The sequence below is a fragment of the Sesamum indicum genome, linkage group LG5 (assembly GCF_000512975.1).
Source record: "Sesamum indicum cultivar Zhongzhi No. 13 linkage group LG5, S_indicum_v1.0, whole genome shotgun sequence".
Taxonomy (NCBI): domain Eukaryota; kingdom Viridiplantae; phylum Streptophyta; class Magnoliopsida; order Lamiales; family Pedaliaceae; genus Sesamum; species Sesamum indicum.
In genome coordinates, this window is record NC_026149.1 from 5469550 (window position 1) to 5489849 (window position 20300).

A 20300-nucleotide genomic window follows, 5' to 3' on the forward strand; every position below is an offset into this window, starting at 1 on the left:
TTTAAGTTTACCCTTCATTTAATATTTTTGTACTTATGAGAGAAAAAATATAATGAGTTAACTTTACTCCATATATATATTACATCTATTCTTTTACAAGTACAAAAAACATACATGAAATGTATATTTTTTTACTTACATCAGCATTTTTCATCCACACCCTAACGGAAGGAGTCAAGTGTAAATCAAAATTTTTTAAAAGGGATATAAGTATAATTTCAAAATTTTTTAAGAAAAAATTATAATTTAACATTTTTAGAGGGGTCTAATCATAATTAATCCTTTCAAGATATTATCATCTCTCTCATCTGGATCCTTGTTTATAAATAAATATAAGTCGACGAGAATGCAAATAGGCCATCTTTAGTCTGAAGTTTTTATATTTTATTTTTGTGTATGTCAGTTTTATTATGAAAACTTAATTTTTGGATCTATAATTTTAAATTTTATTTTTCATTCTGTAACGGTTGGCTATTTTTTTCCATTCTTTGTGTAAATTTATTACAATCATCAAATAACTAAATCTGATAATATTCGATAATTATAACAATTATATGCTGATCATCAAAATCAGATAACTATATCTTATTAACAATTACTATTAAAATAGAACAACACCTACTATTAAAAAAATTACTCTTTCATTTTTTAAGCCCTCATCGCGGCTATCTTAGAATAATAGTACAACAATGATACACCATTTTGCAAATAATCAAATAATATTAATGAAGACTGAATCAGTCCAAAAGACAGGGACCAGGAACCACATCAACTTCTTCACCATAGGCATTACTACAATTTGCTGTGACTTGCTTCCCAACCTCAGCTGATAACAATTGTATTGATTCCATTGATATTCCAAAGCATGGCACTGACCTGCTGCAGTTGATATTAATAGCAATATCTGTGGTGGATGTCCCCAACACTTCCTTATAATTTACATTGCTTATCTGTACTCCAGTTTCCTTTATGCAAAAATAAGACAACGTTCTTCAGTTAACCACTAAAAACTAAGGTTGAATGTTTTGTGTAATTGATGTTCTTACCTGCTCTTTGCATGCATTCCTCACGTTGCAATAATTTTGATCAATGATTATGGGATTCTGAACATGGTTGAATAGGAGATTTTGAAATGTCACGTCTCGGACATATCCTCTTCCCACCTAATTCTCAATGTGAAAATGAGCAGAATCAAGTTAGTAGTGATATCCACATAATTGCATATGTTATAAAACTAATATTAAATGCACTGTTTTAGGGGTGTCGATGATTTCGGTCAGATTCATACCCATGAAAAACCTATTCTATCAAATAATACTCATACCCTACCCAACCCCTCAAGATCGTGTGGGTTTTAGAGCTAATGTCATTGTTTTAGACCCAATATTTTGACCTGGGTAGGGTCTAGACCCAGAATTACTATTTGTCCCTTTTATTCCTTTTTTATTTGAAAATAAAATAATTAAAAAAACTAAATAAATTTAAAATTATAATTAACTTTCTTTCTTTTTATTTTTTATTTTTATTCATAATTTATCAATAAATTCATAATTATTAAGATCAATTCACAAATAACTCTTTTTCGATAAATTGTAAGTAATGTATCATTTATAATACGATTTACAAATTATTCTAATACTACTGAATCTACATATTTAATAGCATTGAATTTTAATATTATAGAGCTTTAAAATTCAATTTTATCACTTCAAATCTTGAAGCAAACATTATTGCTAATCAAGATATCGAAAATATACCTAGCATGAGAATATACTTGTATAATTGATTATTTAATTATTTATCGATTAAAAAATGTACTTAGTTGAAGAATCACACGATAAATAATGTTAATCAATCTTAAACTTTTTAAATTTGTTCACTTGAATGTAGATCAATCAAAAAATAACAATTTAATAAATTGGGTATAAAAAAGTATTTTTTGGATCCCATTGGGTATTTAAGCCCATAAATATTGTTGGAGAATTTCCCAAACCCAATCTATATCTTTTTAATGAATCTAGATCTGGGCCTGGATCTAATAATATTTATTGGGTTTGAATTTGGGTTTGAGTATTAATCTATAGGTTCGGGTAGAGTCTTATCCTATTCATTGATACCCCTACACAGTTCGTACTGAAAAGGATATTAAAGAGAGACTAATGGTGATTTTATGATTAATTTTTTTAATAGTGTAAATTATAAATTAATTTTTTTTATTATTTCTTAAAAAGAGCGCACCGCCTCCCTGACATCTTTTCCCATACTTTCACTATTTCATATGGTTTGGACTTATTGCTCATATTAGAAATACCAAACTAATTAGGCACCCATATCTACTACAACTTTGTACTCAAGTGCCCTCACAACAATACAATGCTTCAACATTTTTAAAGCATGATGAAAAGTTGGGTATTTTTCGAGTAAAGAAACAGAAACAGCAACCCTAGCTAGGGCAAATATAATGAAAAATAAACAAAAATTTCCTGTGAAAGGTAAAATATAAATTACCATCTATATTTTGAAAAAAGAAGCAAATTACGTCTTATCTAAATCATTGACAAGGGGTTATTTGTTTCATTTTGTGAAATATAAGGGGGTAATTTACTAATCTTTTTTTTATAAGGGGATATTTGCTCATTTCACGTATCATAGGGAAGGTAAATCGTATTTAACCCTTGTATTCTGATGCGTACCTGCCATGTTTTGATTCGAGCTCCGTTCGTAGTTCCATTGAAGAACGCATCAGTTACAAGAATATTTTGTACTTGTACATAATTCCCTCCTCTTCCTAAACTTCCAATACTATGCCGTCGTCGCGGAAAAAAATAAATAAATAAAAAATTCAGTGCTTATGTCATGTAAAATAGGAAAAAGAAATGCATCTTTGATATCTTATAACCCAAAAAATTTAATTTGATGTGTTTATAATAAGATATCTTAAATATGGCAAAAAAAAAAAAAAAACATTCATGAAGACTATTTGGAAGGGAAGATCGAGACTGATAAATATCTAATTTTCTACACAGTTGTAGAAGCAAAGTTAATTGTGATCTTGAAGCCCTTGTTAATTCATGTCTTGATCTAATATTTTGCATAGGAGGTGGATAGGATCAACAAAAGAAAGGGAAAAATGCAATTTATCCTCCTGTGATATAATAAATGAACAAAAAACTTCATGTGAAAATTAATAGAAAATTATCCCATGTGTCCTGAAAATGAAACAAATTACCCCTCTATCTGAACCATTGATAGGGGGTAATTTACTTCATTTTTGAAACACATGGAGATAATTTATTAATTCTTTTTTTGCAGAAGGGTACTTGCTCATTTCACATGTCATAGGGGGTAAATTGCACTTAACCTGCACCTGGCAAAATACACAAATTTGACTCATCCACAACTTTTCTATGTCATCTATGTATCCTTTTGTTTAAAATTTGACTTGAGAATTGACGGGTTATCACAAAAGAAACTCCTAGAACCTCTGACTGTATGCATTCTTACTTCAAGAAAAAGTTGGTCAAATTTCATTAAATTTATTAGTATTAACAAAAAAATTGAATGTCAAATTTCACTAAAGGCCGTATTACCTTTTTGGTTTCACAAAAAAGTCACATTTTCTTATTAGTCCCACGTTTTATGGGATTTCTGTTTTGGTCCTATTTTATTAAACAAAAGTTTTAAGTTAGTCCTCCACAACTTTTACCGTGAATTTTTAACTGCACAAGTGATTAAACGTTAGTCTAATTACTGTTGGAGGTGCCTCCATGATGCAATTTCAAAGTAATAGCATATTCATATTGATTTGAAAAAAAAAATAGAGATTACATATAAATATAAATTGTATTATTTAAGATTGAACAAACAGAAAAACAGAAAAATAAAAAAATAATTATAATATTTAAATATGTAAAAACAACGTAATTAGACTAACATTTGACCACTTCAACCGTTAAAAAATTGATGGTAAAAGTTGCGTAGGACTAACTTGAAATTCTTTTTTAACAAAATGGGCCCAAAATAGAAACCCCATAAAGTGTGGGGACTAAAGAAAATGTGCTTTTTTTATAGCACAAAAAGGTAATTTAGCCTTTATTTATAATATTAACAAAAAAATGAATGAAAATTCATATTTACTCTCAATTGATTTATGAGTAACTTATTACAGGTCAAATAATTTTTTTCTAACTAAACTATCCTTATAATAGTGAAAATATATTTCCTCATCACATACATTAGTTAATATATGAAAATATATAAGAGTAATTTGATCACAAAAAGATTCATTTGATCTGCAATAAATCAATTAAAAGTAACTATCTAACTTTTTTTTTATTAATATCAAAAAATTTGATAAATTTTATTTTATATATAAATTTATTTATTAGATATAAGCAATATAAGAATGACATAAAAGCATAAAACATGAGAAAGGATAATAACCTGATACCATGGCCAGGACCACATTCCACATTCTCTATTTCGATATTAGAAGTATGGTCACCAATGGAGACACAATCATCACCTGACCACATAATCAAATTAGAAATATTGCCATGTGTAGGGAGTGTTTGCCTGAGTTTTAAATTTTTTTTTTTTTTAATTTTTGATTCTAGAAAAATATTTTTAAGATATTTGGGATGCTAATAATTTCTGTTTTTGACTAAATGAGTTGCTTTGGCTTTTTTAATAAATGGGGATAAGATGATTTTAATAAATTAAGTTTGTTTCAGAAGTGATTTTTCCCCAAATAATATCAAATTTAATTTTTGTATATTTTTTACTTCTTTTGCAAATACTGACACTTTTTAATTTCTTTTCTTATAAAAATCACTTTTGTTAAAACAGAAATTTTCACAAACACTGCCGTATATAGGGAAAAAGGCAAACACCCCCCTTGTGATATCGAAAATTACCCCCTTTATGAAAAAATAAATAGCGATTTATCTCCCTGTATTTTTGAAAATACAACAATTTAGCCCTCTATGATTTTTAAAATGAAACAATTTACCTCCCTGTATAAGGAAATATATTCCTTCATTTTAAAAAATACAAAAGGATAAATTGCTATATTATTTTTTATAAGGAGATAATATACCTCATTTTCAATATTACAGGAGGGTAAATTGCTATTCACCCGCAATATATATATATATGGTGTGTGTATCTTAAACAATTGGAGGAAATTAAAGAGAGAGGTTACCAGTGGCAATTCTGGAATTGGTGATAAGCACATGTTGAGATGATTGAATGTGAATGCCATCAGTGTTGGGGCTGTTTCCAGGGGACTCTATCATCACATTGTCGATGCTGAAGCTGTTGCATCCCCTCACCAATATGTGCGTCTGGGCACTGTTTGTAAATTTCATGTTGCTAACACTGCTCTCGTTGCATGATACAAACTTCAACGCCTATTTATTGACAAAACAACATATATATATATATATATATATAAATATACCCAAACTTCAACAATAATGTAATAATTCAAACAAACCAATACCATGAATAAATAATTGAAGTACTTACAGTTGGAGCCAACGTTGTGCATTGCTTCTGAAAACTCAAAACATCACAACAAAACAAACCATCATCACAAAAATCCAAAATAAAACTAAATTACAAGAAAGAAGCTAGCAAATACACGTTGGATTCAACTCGCAAAAGTATATTTTTGGTCCTATAATTTTGGATTGTTAGTATTTTTTTTATCCTGTAACTTATTCTATTTACACATTTAATAAAATTTTTTGACGAATTTAGTCTTGAACATCTCATATTTGGTCATTTTCTTCACAGGCTTAATCCCGTATTGATAATTTTGGTCATTTTTACACTGTAATGCATCTCATTTTTTATCTTATAACTATGAATCGTTATGACCAAAATTGTCAGTACAGGACAAGATTTGTCAAAAAAGAACCAAATATGAGATGTTCAGGTCTAAATTTCTCAAAAACAAAAAACAAAAGAAGGATCAAATGTGTAAATGGTGCAAGTTACAGGACTACAGGACAAAAGATATAATTTTACCAATACAATTTACCCTCTTATAATATGTGAAATGAACAAAAAAACCTCTATAAAAAAAGAATTAACAATTAACCCGTTGCGTGTTGAAACATGAAGCAAATTACCTCGCCCTATCAATAGTTTAGATAAGAGAAGTAATTTGCTTCATTTTCCAAAACACAATGCTAATTTTTTTTTAACTCATTCTCATATAAAAGAGGGTAAATTACATTTTTCCCATCAAATATACAATAAGTAAACAAAAATGGTATACTAAGCAAGATGTTATACGTGTACTAGATATAGGTAAAAAAGTTGATAATGAATTATATATACGTATGTATACCAGTCGAGGATGGTATCTACACGATTGATCCCACCAACCCTTGCCCTGCCCATCAATCAACCCGAACCCGAACCCATCCACCTTTAACCCATTCACATTCTTAAATCCTAACCATTGACTTGCATCTCCCCCATCCCACGAGCTTGGTGATTCTGGGGCCATAATTCTCCCTGAAATCTTCGCATCACCACTATTAATTATATATATACTATGGAGAAATTGCATGCAAATTGATATGTAATTAGCAGCTTACTGCGAAATTGATTGTTGAAGCATAGCATGGGCCATGAAAAGTGATGGGATCAACTACAAATGTCTTCTCCGCTGGAACATATACTCTTGAAGATTCAACTGAGGCACTGCACGCATCATCCCATGCCTCCAGAAATGCCTACATTATTCAATCTATGCTTAATTCATACATTCTGGTCCTGTAATTATGACACTTTGCTGCATTTTTATTCTTTATATTTTCAGGGTCCCGTAACTTTTTGACCTTAAGCGATTTTGGCACTTTAAATGTCGAATTTTGCGAAAGTCGTTGGAATAAATCATGTGCGTTTCATGTGGTTCATTTAAAATTGGGTCACTTTTGCCAACATGAACGGGAAAAAAAGAATTAAATTGACGTGGCGCATGATTTGTTCCAATAACTTTTGCAAAATTTGGCATCAAAAAGGACCAAAATTGCAAAAAGTTATAGGATTCTTTTGTAACCATTAGAAAGATAAAGGATAAAAATACCAAAATCGCGAGGGGCACATGATTTATTCCGAAACTTTTAAATCTCTTACCAAAAGGGCCGAAAACGGGAAATGTCAAAATATTATAGAACTATTTTACCATTCTAAAAAAATAAAAGATAAAGATGAAGTGCCAAAATTACGGAACGAAAAAATATATGTAAGGCATATATAAAAAGTGGACACAAAAACAAATTCTCTCTTACTTGTGAATCGTCTGTAAGATCATCACTTGTAGCTCCATAATCCATGACATTGAAATTGTCTTCATCAATTTCATGGGCATTTAGGAGTGAAGTAGCTGAAGTGAAAAGAAATATTAACAACACTCCCGAAGCTGAATCCTACAAAACATTAAAACACTACAATTATGTACATTCAATCTAGAACCTGAGTTATTTGACAAAAATGAGATTATTTCATAGGAAACCAATTCTCACCATCAAACTCCAAATAGCTGCTGATAATCCCCCAATTAACTAACACATTGAAAAACTCTAAGTTATTCTTTGTACAAAATCAAATCACCATTCCCGAGCAATATATTTACAGAAACTCTATCGCCAATTCTAATTTTGTTGGTGAAGTTGAGGTCCCATAATCTTAGACATCATGAGTTCGAAATCAGTTATTTGCTTTACTACTGCATAGGGGATGTTATGAAGTAATGAATTATAAAAATTGCTATCCACTCTTATGAAAACAGATACGTATGCATCGCACATAAAATTCCACCACTCTCAACTTTCTATGAAACGCTAAACGTGCTTCTGTTCTTCCCCTATCAGCCTGCCACGACAAACTGCACCGTACCCACAGCCGGCCGCACCCGCCCGCCCTACCCACACTACCTCTCGCACCCAATTGACGCCACCCCCCGCACACTCCCACCCCCACACACTACTATTGCTCTTTCTAAAACATAACTATAAACATTAAATATGTGCTAACGCTTGGTCTCAAATTTTCATATGAGATAAAAATGAAGAGAACGGAGGTCCGAGTTTGGCGAATTGGGCTATTTATTAACACGGGCGAATCTTAGCAAAGTCGTTGAAACTTTCAATACCAAAAAATGAAGAACCGTACCTATATATGACGAGTATTTATCACAAGCGAGCAACAGCAGTGCTAAACAGATACCGAAGCCCCCTTACCGTCTGGACGTAGAAGAAAGCTGCACCAATTAAACCAGGTTAAATAATAACATAATTTGAAAGAAATATACCTCAAAAAAGAAACTCCAATTTAACATGGATATATTGTGTTTCTCCTAGTGTTCTGTCGGACGATGAGAAGCCGGTCATGTGGTCTGAATGGCTTCAGAGCCTTGTGATGCCTTGTAATGAATCTTGGATCATTATTAAGGCAAATAGCGTAGCTAGTAATGCTTGTAATTAAAGAAACTGTGCAAGTTTTTCTGTGCAGACAATCTTATTCTGATGTCATAAAGGTACAATTTATAGTCTCCTGAAGCAGGCTGTTTTTCTTTGCTTTCTGATCCTTTGTTTCTGGATACAGGTTTCACAATATATATATATATATATATATATGTATATATATGTGTGATTGATTGTCTAAAAAGCTCATGCCTTTTTTCTATTTTTTTTGGTAGAAAGTACTTTTCATACTTCACGTATATCTCTATTTGTTGTCTTTGATCTCTTTTCCAATGACTTAAGACGATTGTGGCAATCAGTGTTGTCATCCTTCTTTCCGAAGGTCAACAGATAAGTGTTGGTTGGTGGAATTGATTGCTTTCTTGTCTTCGTATGATGTGTATTTTGATTGCAAAAGATAAGAATTTTTTTTTTAACTTTTGAACCCATACTTTAGTTTCAAGATTTCAATTTTTGTCAATATTCCAAAAAATGACAACACATTTAGTCCTATCAATCAATAGTTTTGGTCATTTTACTTAAAGATTAATGGAAATACCATGTGATACGCATGTGGTCACTAAAGCTACATTTGAAAGGAAATTACTTTGTGGTTTTGGTCCCCATTGGATAATTTTTTTTACTTTTGATCCCATTGGTTATGAAATTCTCATTTTTGATCTTGTAATATTTAAAAATTAACGCGTTTGATCCCATAATATATTTTCGTTAGATATTTTAATGAAAAGTCTTTACAGATTTAGCTTCATCGGCTAAGATTCTCATTTTGGTTTGATAACATTAAAAAAATAGTACTTTCTGGTTCCATGCACTTAAAAGCCTCGTATCCATTTTTGCTAAAAATCTAATGAAAATGTGCCATAAGACAAAAAGTTTTACATAATTCTTAAAAGTTATGGAACGAAAAGTAAATTTTTTTGTAATCACTAGTGAGCGATTAAAAATGAAAAGGTCATAAATGACAAAAAATGATATTTCTCCCAATTAAAGTTGTTGTATGAGATTATTGAAGGGAAAAACTTTTTTTTAGTCCATTAATTTTTTCCTCATTCAATTTTAGTCTACTAATTATAACAATTATTACATTTCCTACAGAATGTTGCAAAAATGCATATCAATTAGGTTCTCTGGTGGCTGATAATGAATCAATGGACAAGGAAATGAATTTCTTTTAAAGAAAAAAGATATAATTCAGAAAGCATAAGTGTTGGTAATGTATACAAAAATCAATAAATTGATATTCAGACAATATCATACATTCATCAAAATCTAGAATTGGGATTTCTTATTAATGTTATTATTCATATAAAGATATGTAAATTTTTGTAAAATAATTTGGATTCAGCCAATTGTCTTGATTGTGGAATATCATTGAGAAATAGGAATCCAAGTTATTAAAGGATTTCCTGCAATTATATCTAGTATGGAATGAGTCAATCATCCGTTTTGGTATCTTATTGAACAAAAAGGGTGTTCCTCCATTGATCAAGAATTTCGATTTTCGGGAAGTATCATGATCACCCAATAAGAAGAGTTTCCATTTTTTCAAATGAACAATTTGAAAACCTATTGATTCTAACAACTGATTGCAGAATTGATCATTCTGATCTTTCAATTTAAAGATGTAGATCTCGGACCTATGAATGGGGGTATTCTCGAAACTCACACAAAAAAAAAGGAAGTGAATTAGATAAAAAGAAAATCAACTTGGACAAAAAGAAAAGAAGTGGCTTAGACAAATCTTTTTGTTCGATAACCTCAGACCAATTAATCGAATATTGATTAATACGTAATCGATCGAACACTATTTGAAAACGGCTCTTCTGCTCAGAAACGAAATTTTTCAAATGTTCCTGGAAATTCTTGCACCTATTGGACCATTATTTCAGGATCCCGATTCATGGATCTCTCGGTTCAAAAAATAAAAATAAGAGGATCGAACCATTTCTTTTGTCCCTGATAGGTTTCAAATTCCCCGATTTTCCCAAATATGATAGATTCAGGGATCCACAAGAGCATGCCCTATCAATTTGAGCACATTATGCAACTGTATGGATTGACTGATGCGATGAATGCACGAATCTTTGTGACCACTTTGCATGGTTTAGCTTAAGAATGGTTTATGTCGCTACCAGGGGCCACGGTAGTATCTTAGGAAGTTTGGCAGTAAAAGAAGATTGAGAAGATCAGTAATGTATTTGTTCACTATAAAGTAAAGACATGGCAATCATTGAGGAATTTTATTAATAGATTCAACAACGAGGTGCTAGAGGTATAGAATCTAAAAAAAGAAATAGTGACCGACATCCTCATACATGGTCATGGCAGGGGACCACTGGAGTTGGCCCTAGCCAGGAACCCATCGACTACAGTCGAGGAATTGAGCAGGACGGCGAAAAAATACATTAAGGAGGAAGAGATGCTAGAAATGAGGTGAGGAGAATGGCTCGACAAAAGGACCTTTGTACCATACCCTTAACTCACCCTTGGGTGGATACACTAAAGATAGAAGACCTCCCTATACTAGGAAGTTTACTGCATATACACCGCTTAACGAATCGAGAGCACAAGCCTTGATGGCCATTGAGCAATCATAGGTTGTCCGACGGCCATCTCTAATGAAAGAAGGCCAGTCCTACAAGAACACGCATAAATATTGTCATTTCCACAAAGATGTAGGGCATGGCATAGAGGAATTCTTTCACTTGAAAGATGAAATTGAGAGGTTAATTAGGCAGGTTTACCTTAAGCAGTTTACAAGAATGAGGACAGAAAACAGACCACCGTGATATAGGGGGAACTAAAGGGGATTCTAGAAGCAAAGAAGTCACTCTAGAGAAGGGAACCCGAACTTGATAAAGGTATCATAACATCACCATGGGTTAAGAAAGGAGGAGAAGGAAAGGCCAAATAACACCAGGCCAAGAAGGCGCGGTATAAACACAGTTTCAGGGGGGCCCCCACAAGTCGAGACTCTAGGAATGAAAGAAAAAGATATTCTTAGTATTCTCAGGCTCGGGAGCAGCCTGTTTGGGCGATATAAGATTCGTTAAAGATGGACTCATAATTTTTTATGATAACAACCTTAGTAGGGTCGAAAGTCCATAAGTGACCCGCTGGTTATATGTGTAGATGTAGCTAATTTCCAGACAAGAAAAGTCCTAATTAAGGGACAATGAAAGTTCTATTGATATAATTCCGATAGAGGTTTTGAGAAAAATGGACTAAGATGGGGTAGCGTTGAAGCCAGTGTCAACCCTGTTCAGGGGCTTCGACGGGTCGAAAGTCGTGCCTCTGGGGACCATTGATTTACCGACCCGCTAGGTGAAGACCCAAGCAAAAAGACTATGATGCTCAAAGACCTCGTGGTGGACGAACTTTTGTATACAATCAGGTCTTAATAAGTTTCTAGCTGTTGTTTCCACGTTCCATCAGAAGTTGAAGTTTGCGACTAGAGGCAGGATAGGAGTCATAAGGGGAGACCAAAGGATGGCCCGAGAATGCTACAATGTCTCGGCGAAGGGCCCAATAACCTTAGATAAGGATGAAGGGCCGGGGCCAAAGTACGAGGAAAATGAGCATGCCATTCAGCAAGAAACAAGAATAGAACCATGTGATCTTAAGGAGGTAGAACTAAATGAGGGTGACCTGAAGAAAGGATAGGAGCTAAGATGAGTGCACAAACAGAGGAAAGGATGAGATGGTTGTTGAGAGCAAACGCTCACATAATTGCATCAGACCCATTAGATTTTAAGGGGATAGATCTGGGGGTGATGGTCCATCACCTGAATGTGGATCCTAATTTTCAACCTGTGAAGTAAAAAAAGAGAAACTTTGGGAATAAAAAAGAACCAAATTATTAAATCTGAGGTAGCAAAGTTGGTAGCCGCAGGATATGCAATCGAAGTTTCATACACAAATTGTCTTTGCAATGTTGTCATCATATCTAAAGGTAGGAGTAGTAAGTGGAGAATGTGTACGGATTTCACGGATCTAAACAAGGTCTGCTTGAATGATCCCTATCCATTACCGAGGATAGATCTTTAGGTAGATGCCATGACAAGGTATGCATTACTTAGCATGATGGATGCCTTTTAGGAGTACCATAAGATATTCATGGCAGAGGAGGATCGGATCAAAAGATCCTTTGTCACAGAGAAGGGTTTATACTGCTTTTACTAAATATTATTTCACTAAATATTTTACTCTTGTATTTTTTTTTTTGCTTAACTTCCAACTTTCAGACCTTCTCAACCTTCATGTACTTTTAACTTCTTAAGATAATAACTTTCTTCTTCTCCTCTTTTTTTTTAGAATAATAATTAATTTTTTAAATTTCTTAATTTATTATGGGGTTAATTGCATAACACCTCTAGTGTTTTAAGAAAATAGCATAAAACCCCTCTATATTATGCTTATAGGTAAATAAAACATATGTGTTATTTAAAAGGCAGAAAAATATCCATCTCTGTTAGATTCTAACCGAGAGTGATGAACACGTGCTATTTGTGCTTATTGAAATCATTTTTGGCATTTTTACTGTTATTTTTAGTTACAAATGTCTATTTTACCTCCTTTGTTAGACCTTTAAGTGTGTAAATATTTTTCCTACTCTCATTTTGCAAAAAGCATCATTTTAAAGATTTTTACAAATAATATATCAACTAAATATTAAAATACCTACAATATATATAATTTTCAATTTAAAATTTTAATTAACAAATCCTGCTCGGTACAAAATTTAATATCAAAATACTAAAAAAATATATAAAGTATTTTCAGTTATATTATTTATATATAATATTAATTAAAATTACCATATTTTTAAAACAAAAATTTAATAGTTCTTTTATTATTTTTAAATTTGAAAAATTAATTTATTTTAACTTATTTTTTAAAAAATAAGTTTTTCAAATTCAGATTTGATTTATTTGTATATATTTATATTACAAAATTTATATAAAATGAAAAACTAAAAAAAAACAACAACTAAAATAGATCATCCTCCCCAGAGCCTTCGGTTTCGACCACTGCTGCCGCCCTCCCGCCATCGCCTCGCCATGGATTTGGGAGATGACGGTCTCCCAAATGACCCCTGTCGCCCAGATCAAGTGGCGACGGTGAGGTCAACCAGAAACTGGCGACGTCGATCGTCGATCGCCGCCCCCACAGGCCATAGCCATATATTATATAACTATCTATGTAGATATAAAATATATACGAGTGTGTATATATATATATATATTATATAAGTGTATATATATGTGAATGCATATATAAGTAGATATATATTTAATGTAAATATATATTTAAAATTTCATAAAAATTTAGACCATTCATTCTTATCTATTGAACATCTATTGAACATCAATGACTATCATCTATTGAACAAAACGGCCAGCTTCTTAAAAATTTAACGACATTAACTCTAATTAATGGAAGGGGGGACTGTACATTATTTTAAAAAACACAGAGTTTTTACCTATAAAATTAATATGGGGAGTTTTAGTTAAAAAAATTAAAACACATAAGAATTTTATGCAATTTACCCTTTATTATGTATAGTCATTTAAGTATACCACATATACTAGTATATATAAAATCAGAATACTATATAGAACTCAATAGCAAATAATTAATTGTTGTGGGTGAAATTGGTTGAAACTCCCAACTATAACCTTGGAACTCAAAGAAACTATATCCAAGTAGGATATAACCAACCTATTTTTGTTGGGTCGACTAAGATCCGACCGAGAACATAGCAGTTGATGGATTAACATATGGTGTTCGATAGATGAGCCACCTCATGACCCAACAATTAACACACACACACACACATATATATATATATATATATATATTTAATAATATACTCCCTATATGTTAGGATAAAACTCAGGGTAGGTATGCAGCTATTACTCACTTAATTTCTCTAAATGTTAAGTACTTGTACCACTTTACCGGCTTGATTATTTGGAAGTTTCGCCAAAGAGACTCGTACAGTTCTCATCTCATAATTGTGTTAACTTGCACGTATGTTAGAGAAACGACACTTTTTTACGATAATTTAGTATTTTTCCACTTTTAATTATATTGATTACGATAGTTTTACTTTTAATCTTATTATATTTTAAAAGTTTTAGAACTTTCAGTCTCACTACACATTTTTATTATATATTTTTACAGAACATACCACTTGCTTAGCACTTGACAGTTAAAAATGTCGCAAAAGTATCACTTCTAGTCTAAAAATATAACAATATTGATCCCATACGCTAAACAGTCACGTGACTTTTCTAGTAAACAACAAATAAAAAACTATCATGGGATCAAAATTACTGCCTTTTTGAAATTATAGAACTAAAAGTCAGAATTTCATGATCAATGAAACGAGGAGTGGAGAAAAAATACTATTTGGCCCAAGTATATTTGTGTCAGATTACTGGGAGGAATGGCCAAAGGATAACAATATTTTGGTTCCCAGATTTAATTTGTGTGACTGTTTTTATCTCCTCAAACTTTTATATACATTAAAGAATTGGATTTCAGGTAATGAGACTCTCAGAACGACTTTGAGGTGGAGGCCATATTTTATCAAAAAAGTAAGAAAATAAACTAAGCAGAAGCGAGAGATAAGTTGCAGTGAGAAGTACATCATAATTCTTCCCTGTGCGTACCTGACCTTACTATCGCGCCATTCACGATCATCGATCTCGAGTTACTTTCGTGTAATTCAGCTTCAAGAATCAGATTGAACAACTACCCTGCAGGTAAAATGACTTCCCAAATGTAAGAGAGAGAGAGAGAGAGAGAGAGGGGTGCGCTTGTTTGGAAGTCGACAACGAGAGAGAAAAGGTTGTCGGGAACGAAAACTAGACAGATGAAGGAATGCATGCAATAACAAAGGTGGGGGTCTTAACTGTGGAAGCCAATCGGCATGAATGATTCACACATTGTCTGTATCCCAGACCTTGAATTTGTGAGTCAAACAGCAAATCTTTCTTACACAAAACTGCAAGAAGAATAATAAACACAGTTCCAGATTTCCTTTGTACAACAGCTATCTGTACCATGCATGAGAAGTTCATCGGAGATTACATCTGGCTAGAAAGAGCTGGATATACTTTTGCCTTAAATCCAAAATGTTTCATCCAATATTCCTTAGAAATATCAGTGGACCGTCTAAGCCTTAGGCTTGTGACCCTAATAAGACAACTTTCGAGTTTCGATGAACTTATATATATCGTTACAAAAAATCACCGGCCGGGATGGTGAAGTGGATTGCCGTTCGGCCTTGTTTGTATATATCTCCTTAAAACTAACAAACTGTGATTGAAAAATCTTTATAGTTTTGGATGTGTGTCAATACAATGTGTTGAAAATAATGGACAATTTAATCTCTCATAAATAATTACTATACGCAAAAATATCATTTAATTGTATAGACATTGATAAGAATTTTACTGTCAAAATAAAAAAGAAAAATCTTTTACTGAGGATAAAATAGACATTTCATCTGAAGTCGCAAAGGAGATCGCTGGTCGAATCGGGTCAGGGTATTGATAGCCGGGTCGGGTTGTCCGAGTCCAACCATAAAATTGATCCGGACAGGTGGAGCAACAAGGCACTGCTTAGTCAATGCATGAAGAATCCAATAGGTGATACGTGTCGGATAGAAGAACTTAGACAGGTCCTATAAATACCCCAAGCTATACTGAAATGAGGTAATTTTGCACCCATTATCTTAAATCGCTAACTGAGATTGCATTATTTTCATTCGACCGCCAATTAACTTAAGCATCAGAGGGTCATTGTCGGGGACGAACCCGACTAGTTTAACGTTCCTGTTTTATGCTCAGGCCTTATCACAAATCTAGGAAGTGACGTGGATAGATTGTGATCGCTGATTAAGGTCGCACGGAATCGAACCGAATCAGACACATAACGTGAATTGGGTTAATTTGGTGGAAATGAGCCACCACGTATTTTGATCAAGTTCTTCTATAAGTTTTTAGTTTGACTGAGTCACAGAAAAGTTCATGTCATTTCAAAAATCATATATATGAACGTGCACCATCTTGAGGAAAGTCTTGGGTCGCCTTGCTTGCTTTAGTAGAATACTAACCGAACAGCCGACTTGGTCACACACCTAATTAAAATTCAATAGTTCTCCATGATAATTTAAAGAAGAATGCGAAGAGAACTATATAGAGATGACACTATTAAAAAAACATGGAATTTGGCACAAATCAGAAAATAGTTTTAAATTTCATTTTATATTAGAACTGGTATTGAAACACATTAGTAACAAAATTTGGTAGATGACGTCATGATCTCCATTTTTAGGGGGTTATATTTTTAAAAGGCCAAACTGTACGTGTGTTCTAAAGTAACTGTTACGAAGATCATTCCAAAATAGTAATGATAAATAATTGGAACACATTATTAGAATTTGGGATGGTCTTGCAATGACTATTCCTAAATGTGTGGCAATTGATGTCCAAAAGATGACAGTTAGTAAATGTATTCAAAATGAGGTATAATTTTGAAATGGTTTTGAGTACACACATAAGCAATTATGCGAAAAATCATTTCTAATCATGAGTTTTACTTAAGACGGAATGTGTTACAATTACCGTTCTAGAATTCAGTACAAGTTGGAACGGTTTTATTGTTTTATTAGTATTGTATTACTATGACAACTCCAAATAAAATGCAAAGGCTATAATTCAAAGGTCAAAATAACCATTCCTAAGTCTAGTCCAGTGTCCGTTTCAAATTGTAAAAATAACGGCTACTTTTTAAATGCTAAATATGTGTTCCAGTACCCGTTATAAAGATCGTTCCAAATTTTTCTATATATATGTTCATTTCTTTTCGTTTAATCTCACCATCTTTTTTTGTTCTTCTTATTTTCTCTTTATTTCCTCAAACTCTCTCAAATTTTTTGATATCTCACTATCCCACTAATTCTTTTATACTCTTGTTCGTCAATCTCTCTCAAATTTTCGTTGATATTTAAAGTTATTTTGATCAGGTAACAACTTTAACCCTTTATTTGTTAATTGATTATATTTGTTGTGATTTTGTCAATCAAATTTAATATTATAATATATATATATATATATATATATATGTGTGTGTGTGTGTGTGTGTGTAGGACTCATCATCATGTTAAAATATTGAGGAGATGGATGTATGAGAAGAATTAGCTGAGTAGGGCGGGCTTAACTCTAGAGTTTGAGAATGGTATTGCTACATTTATAGAGTGGGCTAAGTCTCAACATGTATATATGGATGGTGAGAAAATTAAGTGTCCTTGTCGGAAGTGCAAAAATAAAGTTTTCAAAACCACGGACGAGGTAGATTTCCACTTATATATGAAAGGTTTTATGCCTGAATATTATAATTGAATTTTTCACGGTGAAGAGAGGGTGCAGGAGTATTTTGAGACCGTCACTGTGACCCTTTTGCAGGAGTAGCAAACTCCCATTTCTTATAAGGTAGAGGGTACCAGTATGCACTGGGGTGATGCGACACAGATGGATTGGGCGCAGAGGATAATTTTTAATACCCCCTAGCCGATTGTTTGGTCTTCTACTTATAATCAGAATAGTGTACCTGATGATGGTACGAGGTCGTCTCCTACTGATGCAGGGCTTAGTTTATATTACGGTGGGGGCCCTATGATTATGTTTTTGGGCTGGCAAATCAATTTTATAATGTAGTGTATGGTGCCGAGCAGCCGTTGTAATTTCAAGCATGAATATGGTTGAGAAAATAAAGAAGAAGCATCAATATAAAAAATTCGAAACTAATGTAATTTCAAGCTTTCGAACGGCTACTCGTGTTGAATTTGTTCACTCGAAGTTCCAAAGCAACAACTCTCTAAAGAAGGGACACACCACACTAAAATAGACGAGGCCTTGATCTTTTTGTTAGAAGAGATCAAGACAAAAACTCACCTCAGTGAGAAAGGGGAGGGCGATCGAATGTGAAGAGGAGAGGGAGAGATTTTTGTGTTGTGTATTGTGTAATAATTATTTCCTAAATAATTATGCACAATACAAATATATACCTCTTAATTCGAAAGAAAAAAAAAAAAACTTCCTCTTCGGACCACACCTCTAAAGACACCTACTCTGATAAGTGTCGAGATCTCCACGTATTAGAGTGCGGGCCTACTGGAGTGCATAAAAATAGACTGGCCCAAAGAGGCCCGAGCAGCCCAAAAAAGAAGAAAGAAACGAACATCCCAAGGAGGTTCAAGACATCCCCAACTCGAACCATGATTAAAGCCCGCCAAAAAATTCGACCCAAAAGGCTTACGCACGTGGCAGCCCACTCTTCCACGTGGCACTTCATCAACCCAGATATTAGCAGCCACCTTGGACCACATTAGCCTTACGAGGACCTCCTTGGCGGCTGGGATTCCTCACAGGTGAAGGGTCTCCCAAGATAAAAAAAAAGCCTGCATAAGTAAGGAGGGACTCCTTGGCGGCTAGGACTCCTTACAGATGAGGGGTTTCCGTGGATTGAAGATGACTCTTATTAAAGCAGACCTAGCTACGGATAGGGACGATTTATCCCTTATCCCAACCATCCGAACCAACTTCCACAAAAATCTTGAGTGGGGGGTAGACGCCCAGCAAATGGAAGCACTCCCTTTATAAATACAGGTTTACTCCTCCACACGAGGACACCCCTCGCACACGCCTCTCACTCTCTTAACACCTTTCTTACTCTCTAAACTATCTCTTAAGCTCTATTTAAGCATATTATCACGTGTTCTTACACTTTTCACCAAAGTTATTCACCATATATCTTAATTAAATTCACTTACTTTTTTGCTATACTCAATTTCAAACCAATACTAACTTGGGCATTGAAGTGCTAACGCCTTTTTTGCAAGTCCCCTTTTCAGGATCCACATACGTTTCAACCCAAGTTTCGAACAATAGTGCATATCCTTAGACCTGTGCATTTTTGCACACATGAAAATTGAATAATTTTTTTTAAATTATTCATTTATGTTTTGTAAATAATAAAATTTAAAAATTAAAAATAAAACAACTAGGCAATGTCTCATTACATAAGAAATATTATTTCCAGATGTTAAATTAATTATAAATTTATAACATATATTGTTGGAAGTATTCATATATTTAAATTTTTTAAATAAATACTTATTATATACATACTCTAGCATACATATAAAAAATATAAAAGCCAACACTATATATAGCAGATATGCTACAATATTCTTGTAGTAATATTTGGTAACATGCATATAAACATGTTAATAACTATGTATTATTTAAATAAAATATTAAAAAGTTTAATTTTTTAATATTTTATTTTATATTTTAAAAACACATTAAAATATTCGAATTTGATATTTATTTTATTTAATGTACTCAAAATAATATATAATTTAATACTATATATCTTGCAGTTATAATTTTATTAAAAGTTATTTTAACAATCTAAAATCATAATATATTCTCAATCTAATAGGAATAGCTAGAATAATTGGTAAATGAGAAGTGCCTATCTCATACTTATGAGAATGGGTATCAATATTTCTAAATTATACTAAATATGTGTTTGGAATAAATTTAAGAATATTCATTCAATTTTTTACCTATTCCCTTAGTATCCTAATCAGTATCAAAATACAATGCCGTTAAGGGGTGCTACTACATAAAATCCAAGAGAATGATAAATCTCCGAAATTCTAATTAATGTACAACCCTATACAGTTGGGGGGGGGGGGGCGCTCTATAAAAACCAATTTAA

General features: G+C 32.7%; 1 protein-coding gene across 10 annotated transcripts; it reads right to left on the reverse strand.

The window, feature by feature from the left end:
- LOC105162093 (polygalacturonase QRT2-like) lies at positions 602 to 15577 on the reverse strand. 10 transcript variants are annotated; one of them, XM_011080019.2, is made up of 13 exons: positions 15422 to 15577; positions 15179 to 15265; positions 8191 to 8278; positions 7542 to 7580; positions 7308 to 7445; positions 6612 to 6749; positions 6359 to 6535; positions 5530 to 5556; positions 5204 to 5411; positions 4444 to 4525; positions 2694 to 2802; positions 1047 to 1163; positions 602 to 965 (listed from the first exon to the last, which is right to left on the reverse strand). In XM_011080019.2, exons 4-13 carry the CDS (start codon positions 7542 to 7544, stop codon positions 738 to 740), a joined length of 1227 nt encoding a protein of 408 aa, XP_011078321.1. In that variant the 5' UTR covers positions 7545 to 7580; positions 8191 to 8278; positions 15179 to 15265; positions 15422 to 15577; the 3' UTR covers positions 602 to 737. The 10 variants fall into 10 exon arrangements, with proteins under 10 accessions (XP_011078321.1, XP_020549328.1, XP_011078324.1 ...); XM_020693669.1 differs by lacking the exons at positions 15179 to 15265; positions 15422 to 15577 and adding an exon at positions 8355 to 8622 and having other exon boundaries at positions 8191 to 8261; XM_011080022.2 differs by lacking the exons at positions 15179 to 15265; positions 15422 to 15577 and adding an exon at positions 8355 to 8622.